The sequence below is a fragment of the Atta colombica genome, unplaced genomic scaffold (assembly GCF_001594045.1).
Source record: "Atta colombica isolate Treedump-2 unplaced genomic scaffold, Acol1.0 scaffold46, whole genome shotgun sequence".
NCBI lineage: Eukaryota > Metazoa > Arthropoda > Insecta > Hymenoptera > Formicidae > Atta > Atta colombica.
In genome coordinates, this window is record NW_017259535.1 from 821,565 (window position 1) to 831,438 (window position 9,874).

General features: G+C 28.9%; 2 protein-coding genes across 5 annotated transcripts in view; one reads left to right on the forward strand and one right to left on the reverse strand.

Moving 5' to 3' along the window:
- Positions 1 to 9,874, forward strand: part of LOC108691381 (calcitonin gene-related peptide type 1 receptor-like) — a 128,033-nt gene that overhangs the window by 12,542 nt on the left and 105,617 nt on the right. For all 3 annotated transcript variants that reach the window (XM_018199093.1, XM_018199095.1, XM_018199094.1), the window contains exons 2-3: positions 272 to 349; positions 6,388 to 6,508. In XM_018199093.1, coding sequence (XP_018054582.1) covers positions 332 to 349; positions 6,388 to 6,508 — 139 coding nt within the window. In that variant the 5' untranslated portion in view covers positions 272 to 331. The remainder of the gene's footprint in view (positions 1 to 271; positions 350 to 6,387; positions 6,509 to 9,874) is intronic.
- LOC108691379 (UDP-glucuronosyltransferase 1-9-like) overlaps positions 6,837 to 9,874 on the reverse strand; it is a 7,383-nt gene continuing 4,345 nt past the window's right edge. For both annotated transcript variants that reach the window (XM_018199092.1, XM_018199091.1), the window contains exons 4-6: positions 9,351 to 9,582; positions 8,579 to 8,807; positions 6,837 to 7,306 (exon numbers count right to left, since the gene is read on the reverse strand). In XM_018199092.1, coding sequence (XP_018054581.1) covers positions 7,009 to 7,306; positions 8,579 to 8,807; positions 9,351 to 9,582 — 759 coding nt within the window. In that variant the 3' untranslated portion in view covers positions 6,837 to 7,008. The remainder of the gene's footprint in view (positions 7,307 to 8,578; positions 8,808 to 9,350; positions 9,583 to 9,874) is intronic.

Below are 9,874 nucleotides of genomic sequence, written 5' to 3' on the forward strand. Positions count from 1 at the left end.
ACATTTATTAGCCTGGCGTCATTAGGTATTTCGCTTAGCATAAAGTCATTTTTATTGTATATATCCTATATTTGTATAATTTAAAGTAAAATAAAAAATATTGTTATTTAAGAAATGACTTTTTAAAATATTAAAAATATACTGAGTATACGAAGATTTTTTAAAAGATAATATGTTTTAGAAATAATCTATAAAATATATGTATATATATGAATATATTTTCTGTGTATCAAGACTTCAAATTTATCATCGGTATTTGTTTCTGTTTCAGATCTAGTGTGGTTCGGACGTTGACGTATTTCATTCTTGTAACTTGTCAAAAACATCAATCATGGAGACGCAAACTGAGGTAAGTCTTTATACTCTTTGTAAAATTTAAATTCAAAATTTTGAAACTCTGATTTTAAGGTGCACACTTAAATTATTTTACTCCTTGCCTGCATGAAAATGTGCAAATTATCAGATTTTATCAAGCAAGACAGAAATGATGTGCATTTATTTTATGCAAACAACTTTCATCGTATTTCTAAAGTCCTGCATTTTTTTCAAAATGAACATGAAAGCTTGTTATGGAAAATTTAATATGATTTTCTACTATCGTGATTGCATGGCTGAAATTTACACGAAATAACGTATCCAGATACATGCATTTGCTAGAAGTTTTAATGAGCCTCAAAATTTTTTATTTATAAGAAAAATTCGATAATTATCGTTCCATTTTAACTTATAAGAGTAACTTTATATAAGAGATATATTTATATAGAATACTTGGAGAATAATTTAAAAATTTTTAAATTTATAATGCATGAAAGGATAATGAAAATTTTAGTTAATACACTTAAGAATCAACATCTTTTCATATACAAGACGTTTTATGTTTCAGCATTTTAAACAGTTTAAAGCATTTTTTTGTTCTCGCGGTTCTATCGTAAATAAAGCACTGAAACTTTGATGTCACTCATGATCTTCCGTTATTTCATTTTAAATTTCTAAAACATTATACAACCTACATTATATAAACTCAGAATAAAATGTTCTAAAATAGAATGATTTAAAGAGTACGATAATATTTAAAAGTAAGGATAGATATTTTTTTTACAAATTTTTCAAATCTTTATGTCAGATTCTATTGATGCAATTTTACAATAAAATGTGTAATAATCATGAAATGCATGTGGATATACTTTTTTTTGGGTTTGATGTTTCTAGAATTAAATTGTTGATAAATTTAATATAATCTAGAAAAGAAAATTCTAAACTGGCTGAAAAATCTCTCAGGTTTGCACGTGAATATTTACTTTTTTGAAGTTAATATTTCTAGAATTGTCGATAAATATAATACAATTGAAAGAAGAAAATTCTAAATTGATTGAAAAATCTCTTTGGTTTTTAAAAAATTATACCTTTGGTATTTAAAAATTATAATAATTATGGTTTTTAAATTATATATTAAAATTATAATTATAGTTGAACTCGTTCTGATTCTTTTCTGATTCTTTTTATTAATATTTCATCGTTTTGTCAATATAATGAAGCTGGAAGTAATCCATTATGTCAATGTACTCCATCGTATCAAATCGGCTTTCAGACGTGGTCGATTAACCGATATTCCCCTTTCCTCCTCCTTCTATCATTCAGAAGGGAATCCTCTCGCGAGCCCTCGAATCGAAGGTAGTCATCAATCAGCAACTCAACAATGTGAGATCTTGAAAACGATCGACAAGAAGGAGGACGTGAAGATAGATCTGACATTTCCTTGAACGACAACGGAAGTCGAGCTATCAGTTGCGTTAAACTTGTCGGTACATTAACATTATCTCTTTTTCGCGAAAGTACTACTCTATTACATAAATATTTATTTATACTACGAATTGTCATTTCTTATGCAAATTATATAATGACGCAAGTATTATACTGAAGGATTGCTTGCAAAAAGTAGTACGACCGTGAACCGCCACTACGCTATAATATTAGTAATTGCACTTTAACATTGCGTGGACTTTGCCGCGTTGGAAACATCCATTAGATCATTTATTATAAAAACAACCATTTATCCATTCTTATTTTTTTTTCTAAATTATGAGACAACTTATAGACAATTTCATGAAGCTAGATCTATCTGTTTATGAAAATAAATGACATTTGATGCATCTGAATTAGAAAAATAGAATTTATTTCCGTATCTTTTATTTCTTGGATAATCTATTTAAGTGCTATTTTAAGTGAAAATTTTTAACATTTAGAAAATAAAATTTATTTTTAAGTATTTTGATATAACTTTATATAATATTAATGAAAATTACTTACTTACTCGTGCTTAAAATAATAGATATTTTTCATTTTAGTTTTCCAACAAAAATTGTTCCTGAAATAATTTGATTGAAATGTGTCTCGAGATTAACCAATTTGAAATTTTTCATGCTAGAGATGAAAAACATCTCGGATTATTAAAAAGTTGAAGTTTAGTAAATTTATTAATTTAGTGAAATTCTTTGGATTGATTATTTATTCTAAATATTTTTAAATTACAATGCTATTTGAATCCGAACTTTAATTAATTTATCGTGCAATACTGTCTATTATTCATTTATATAAAAAGAGTTTAGTTTAAAGCATATACTGACGGACTTTAAATTGGAATTTTATTCATTTATAAACTGAATAACGCAAGCGGAAAACAATAAATCACGGTTATGTATCAGTAGATGGAACATGGTATACGTCGTACTTTCCTCATTAAAACAAGAGATTTTACGAAAGCACTTAATAGAAAATTTATCTCGTTTATTGTAATATGTTTTCGTTATCCTACATAAACGGCAAATCTAAAATTTAATATTATATATCATTTATGCACAGAAGAAAATGCCTTTGTATTATATGATTTTATGTTTATTCGATTAATATGCTATTTTTATAATTTATCGTTTGTTCATTTCTTCTGAGCAGTAGTATTTATGCGTTTTCTAGCGTGAAATTTAAAAGAAACGCAGCTATTTTATGAAAGCTACATTGCTGCGGCTTGATGGCAACTTTACGGGCGTGTCCTATATACATACATGTACATATATATCTTTATTATTACGAGCATCACTGCTAAAAGCAACGGTCAATTTTTAGATAGTAGTAGTGCTTGCTAGTGTAGCGTGCACATAGCATTATATTGTGAATTACCTATAAACTAGATAGCGTTGACGTAAGATAAGCGCGTGATCTCTTAGAGTACACATTCTTCCACGTGCTGCAACTAACGATAATTCTTATTTACTACACATATAAAAATTCTTATACTACTGACTTCTTAAGAGCAATTTATTTTTGATACTCGCTATTTATTTCGAAGCAACAATACAAAGACTTATTTTTTTTACCAGTTAATGTTAATTTTGAAGCTCGCAACTCTTTGAAATTGATTAGCTTGTAATGTTGATATCGATATTATCGGGAGATAAAAATTAAGCAAAAATATCTTGTGCTAAATATACGATTAGAAGACGAATGACTGACAAAAGTCACTTGTTAGGCATGGTTATTTGATATTCATTCAAATAAAACTCAGAATGGATCAACTATATTTAACGTGACATGTGGTGAAGAAATGTGGGTTAAGGTTCTTTTTAAAAAAAAAAAAACGTAATTGCCTCGACATTGAGTTAGCGAAACGACTGTACCAGTGTTAAAATAGAAAAGCCCGCTCCATAATTGAACATCGAAATCTTGTTATTTTCGGTTTTGATCTCACTCAATTTTATTTTCATTTTACTTTGGTTTTTCAATTACCATTCTCTTCCCCCCACCATCCGTACATGTAGCGCATTTCAATCACCAAAAATGAGGACAATGATGTTTTCTATTGTAATTTTATTTTTTTATTGTAATTTCATTTTCTATTGTAACAAAAGATATGTAAAATGTGATGGCACGCGAGGATTGTGCATGCTCGATCTCTTTTAGAACTCAGTTCGTTAATAATAATGCTTTTATAAATTGGTTGAAAATCTCCAATAAAACGCTTTTAATTGCTGTGTGAAAATACTTTTGTATTCAATTGTTTTTCAGTCACTTACATTAAAACCATTAATGCGCACTTATATCTTGTTTTACTTTGTATCAATTTTAAAGTGAGTTGGGTTTCTACATCACATGAATATCTTATTTCACTCAGGTGGTGTGCAATTAAAACTGCTATAAAAATATCTGTGATCTAGGTATATATACGTGCTTTTTTAGTGTGGCGTGAAATTTCAGTGAAATGTTAAATACGAATCTTCTGGCACATGGATGTGTTTAATTGAATGTTAATTGACGGTTCGCTATTTATCGCTCTGTTTGATTTAGGAGAACCATGTCACATTTATGAGATATGGGAATCGTCGACTTTTCCCGAATAATTATCGATATTTGCTGTTCGTATTTATTGAACGTAGTTTGGAAATGGTTTACGGACAGTTTATAATCACAAACGCAGTGATAGAAGAAAAATTACATTAGAAATATATGTTTCCGGCAGAGATTTAATGTTCTGTTTTCACAGAAAATATTTGATATTTTTATAGCGAACTGAATTTTTCATTATATTTTTTTATTAAAATATTTTTTTATTAAAATAATTTTAATCGTGCAATACTAAATGTTTCTCTGCTAATATAAATTTATTTTAGATAATGCATTAGTTATATTATTTGCGAACAATATTACGAGATTAAAATTATAATACATATATATATAATCTAAACAATGTAAATGTTTTATTTTTATTTTATTTTATAAAGAATGTATAAAGAATGTATATAACACTGACGTTATATATGTCAATTTATACTCGATTATACTCAATAAAATAAATTATTCGTTTTGCGAAAATATAGTAAGCAAGAGCTTTTGTTCATCGAGATCTGCTCGCAATGTAATCCGTATGTGATATTCAGATATACATTGGCATTACTGTACAAACTAACTAATTAATGAATAAGTGGAGTTTTGTTGACTGGATAATAAATGTTCGCACTGCAAAGCCGATAACGTCTGTCAGCTGGGCAGTGCACGCTTATTTACGACGTTCTGAAGCGTGCCAATAATTCGTTTTTATGTTGAGTGCACCTCAAGCTGTAACAATGCTAGTAATTATGTGTACAATATGAATTTTATTCTTGTGAAAATGATGTGAAAATTAAAAGTAAAATTATGCATAAAATTTATATTACACACACACACACGCACACATACACACACACACACACACACACACACACACACACACACGCGTTCTATTTTATTTTAATACAAGTTAATTAAAGTAATTATAATTTGAGTAACTATGATTTGTAATCATTTTACATTGTGTCTCAATATTTTAATATCAATATATAAAAAGTAACGTACGTTTCAAAAAAGAAAATCGTACTTAAAAAATATACTTTCATAAATTAATGTTTGTGTCACAAACGATTTCTTTTGACGTATATTCTTGCGGTCGGGAATAATTAATATCTAAAAGAATCTACTACAATGTATAATGATTATTTGTATGACAAAATTTTGCGAATATCCCGACTGTGCAGAGAATCGAGAGCTTCTTCGTTTAGCGTTTACAGTAAAGCGGCTTTGTCATAAAACGTTCTGCTTCATTATTTCATGTCGCGACATGACCGGATGCAACGTTCATTTCTATGCAATAAAGTTATTACGAGTCATATCATAGTCCAATGTAACGATTTCCTCAATAATGCGTTGAAATCTCTAACGGCGACGATTTATATTTATTCTGCAAAGTTTCACTGCAGTCATGCTTTGCGCGATAAAATCGAAGCGATGATTTTTGAAGCGAATAATCGATAAATTGTCAATGTTGTGATGAATATTGGGAACTAATACACAAAAACGTGAATGCAGAAAATATTTGGAATGTAGTGAAAATATAGAAGTAACTAGGACAATAAAGCGCGGAATGTCAATTTTATAATTTCGATATAGAGAATATTTTTTATGCAAAGTTCTATCATATTTTATGTTTCCGAAGATTCCAATGCTTTTGATGTATAAAATCGATCTTATGCTTAAGGAACTATTTTTAAAAACTAATATATTACATTGAGGTATTTTGAGATAATATCTAATTCAAAATCATTTTTTTTTTTATTATGATAAAACTAAACTTATCTTGATATAATAATGTTCTTAGTACTTTCTTTCTAACAAAGGTTTTAATTAATGAAATATTAATGAAAGCTACATTCATGTTTCTATCATAGTTGTAGATTGTGACGCATATTAAATAGCCGTACGTTACAAAGTCAAATTATGCTGTAACGTGTACCGGACGTTTATAACTTATCTTACTTTTGCGACTGCAATTCATTAATATTCCACGCGTTGTTTGCCGAACAGATGCCGGGAAACACAACGGTGGGTAGCACGCTACTCGACGAGGAACTTCGTCGAATTCTATTGGAACGTGAGCAAGAATGCATGAAGCTGAAAGCCGCGAATACGACGCTGCCGCCGACGGGTAAAGTATTTCATGTTTGAAAATAAGCGAAATCGACTAAACAGGAGTAAAAATGGCGAGTAAAATTGTGCAGAAAACACGCACGCAATGCACCTTCATTATATGCAATGCAACATATCGCGTACTTTATCAGACCTATTTGCTTTATCTCGGTACTCAATCGATTAATAGTGACTGCACATTAATATATCGGATTTTTCTAGATTAGACATTTCGTTTATTATTAATACAAGCCCGTTGACAAATGATAGGAAACAATGAAATTGTGGTATTATATGCGGAGCATGTGTTGAAGCTCGCACATGCAAGTATACAAATTGTAATTAACTATATAATTTATTAAATATATAATTTATTAAAACACTATGTACAACATGAAATAAGAACGTTGTTTTTAACAACCGTTTTGAAATTTTTTTTTTGTACATTTCGAGGAGATAATGATTTCTAAGGTGTTGAATTTATCAAAATAGAGAAAAATATTATTTTGTACGGCGTGTTCACTTATTCTTCTTCAATTTTATTGCTGCATTGTCCTTCTTTGCACAAGCCCGCGATCCGAACAAGAATTTCTTTAATTTTCGGAGAATAAATAGCGCGATATAAAGCACTATAATAATTACAGTGAATATAAAGGCGTAAATGTCTATTAGATTCCGTTGCCACCAATTGAGTTTAATTCCTGGTGATTGAAGCACGTTTCCGAATTTTGTTACATATTCCACCCAAAATATAGCTGCATCCAAAGGCCTCATCGGTCGATCAAAGAACAGCTTCGATAGTTTTTGGATATTTTCACTGAAACGAAGAGAAGCGTTGACGAATCAATATAACAGGGTTGATGTTTACAGACGAAATTAATTATAGCAAAACTCAGAAGTTCGTAATGAGCAATATTTTTAATTATGTCATATTTTCATTCGATGCTGAATCGTGAAATTTTAATTGTTTTTAACTGTAACAGTGCACACTTTTTACATAGATTTCACATTTTTCTTATTTTTTTTCCATCCTGTCCTAGTTAAAGCGTTTGCTCTTATTATTTAACCTTTATGCGTAAATCGTATTTCATGGATTTGTGCAGGTGAAATGGACGTGGAATTTAAAGCACATACCAATTGATTAGAATTGACTCACGATATGCATTGGAGAGTAAAGCAAGATTTGGTTACAATAGAGAGCACACGCTCTGTTTATTTCGCGATATGGAACGGTGCAACCGGTTATGGATCAATAAATGGCTAATAAGATTTAAAGCAGTGAATTTTGACTTCTGAAGTTCATTTAACTTGTGATTGTTGCACAATGTTATCATATTAACACCAACAATAGTAAAATCACATATTTTTATTTAAACAATTTTATTTCTGAAAGTAATAATAAATGAAGTTAAAAATATAATAGACATACAAAAATAAAAAAGGCTAAAGAACTTTAATAAAAAATATATAACTTTTAATTATTTCCATACATATACCGATTATTGCAAAAAATATTATTAAGGCCTCAGTGATCTAAAGGCTTAGGATGCTCGCACAGAATGCTAGAGATTCTGATTCGAGCTAATATTTTCGCAATAAATTTTTTTTATATATACAGATTTCTAGTATATTAAGATCTTTTTAACAGATGCCTATTGAGCAAAATTTAATTGTGATATTATTATTTCAATAGTTTAGCCTAGTTTTTAAGTTCGGAAAAATTAACTCGGTGCACAGTACGTGAATGACTACTAATATAGTATATATGCATATATAGTATACAAATTCACATTGAAATTATTTAAGCATTAAAGATTCGACCTTTATTTCTTATTTCCTATTGGTTAGTGTGTATAAGTATATGTATAAGTATATGTATAAAAAATACAACGTTATAAAAGATATAACATTATTATTGCACGATCACTAAATGTAACATCTTGTGAATTCAGCACAGGCACGTCCTGTATTTGCAATCTCTCTCGCGATCAATGTTGTGATTCCATTAAACCCAGTTGAACACATTACAATTAACAGACAACTGTACAATGTTTAAGCTTTCCGATGTTAATAGTCTTTGAGCACTTACCGATAAGAGGAATCCTTCAGAATGCTATTTATTGCCGAAGTTAATTTCTCCTCAGTAACATTGTTTACTGAATTCAACGAAATAGCCACCTTCTTATTGACATAATTTTTAATGTTGATGCGCTGATCACCAAACAGAGGAATTCCAATCATAGGAACTCCGCAATAGATTGTTTCTTGAGTCGAATGGAGCCCGCCATGTGTAATAAAAGCTCGTATGTTTTTATGCTCTGAAATTCATAGTGATGCTAATTTTTCTTTATTGCAAAAATATGATTGAAAATGATAGATATAACAATGATTTAAAAGATGATATAGAATATCTTCCTAAACCAATTATTTGATTTTTATTTATTTCAATATTTTTTAGGAACTTGATTTAATTAGAGTGATTTTTATCTTAAACAATTTTTAAAACTTTCAAAATTGCTTTTCTGAATAATGATAAAAGTAGTAAATTTTTTTTCCAACTATACACAATATTTTCCGTTTAACATAATTAGCTAAATTCCAAAATTACTTATTTTACAAACGCATTCTTTGCGACTTTTCGAATATAAAGTCAATCCAATTAGAAAAATTTCTATCATGAGAAAATACAGCGATTTTTGGGAATACTTAATTTATGTACAAATATTTTATTGCTGTAGTATGTAAATCCTGTGAACTTTTTATATTAAAAATAATTCTAAAAATAATTATATGACGAAACGAAATCAGTTATTTTTATGCTCTGATGTGTGATAATTACATACTAGTTGATAATTACATACTGAGAACGGCGATCTGCGGGAACCACGATTGCGACATGACATTTTTTGGTAAGCCTGGTAATAGCTCTTCCTTTTTTACGATTTTCATCAATACACGAACCGGTGCGATTTTCTCGAAAGATGCGTAAATTTGTTGCAATAATTCCTTAGAAAAAGTTTCAATCCTCACCATAGAACCGAATGAAAAGTAAATGCAGCCATCCTTGCTTTCGTCCAACCATTTTTGCACTTCCTATATACGTATATTTCTTTAGAGCATATAATTTATGATGTTACATAATTCTTCCTGGGTATACGAGGTATGTTTTTAAATGCAAGAAATTTTGAAATGAGCATATTTAAAAAATATTTCTTGCAAGAAAATATGAGATGTAGTTGAAAAAAAAATTAAATAAAAAAGTATTGAATAAAATTATTAAATATGCAACGAAAAAGTATTCATATTTCTATATTTCTATATTTATCATAATTGTTATACATATAATCATATATATAATAATTATTAATGAAACATCGAATATTTT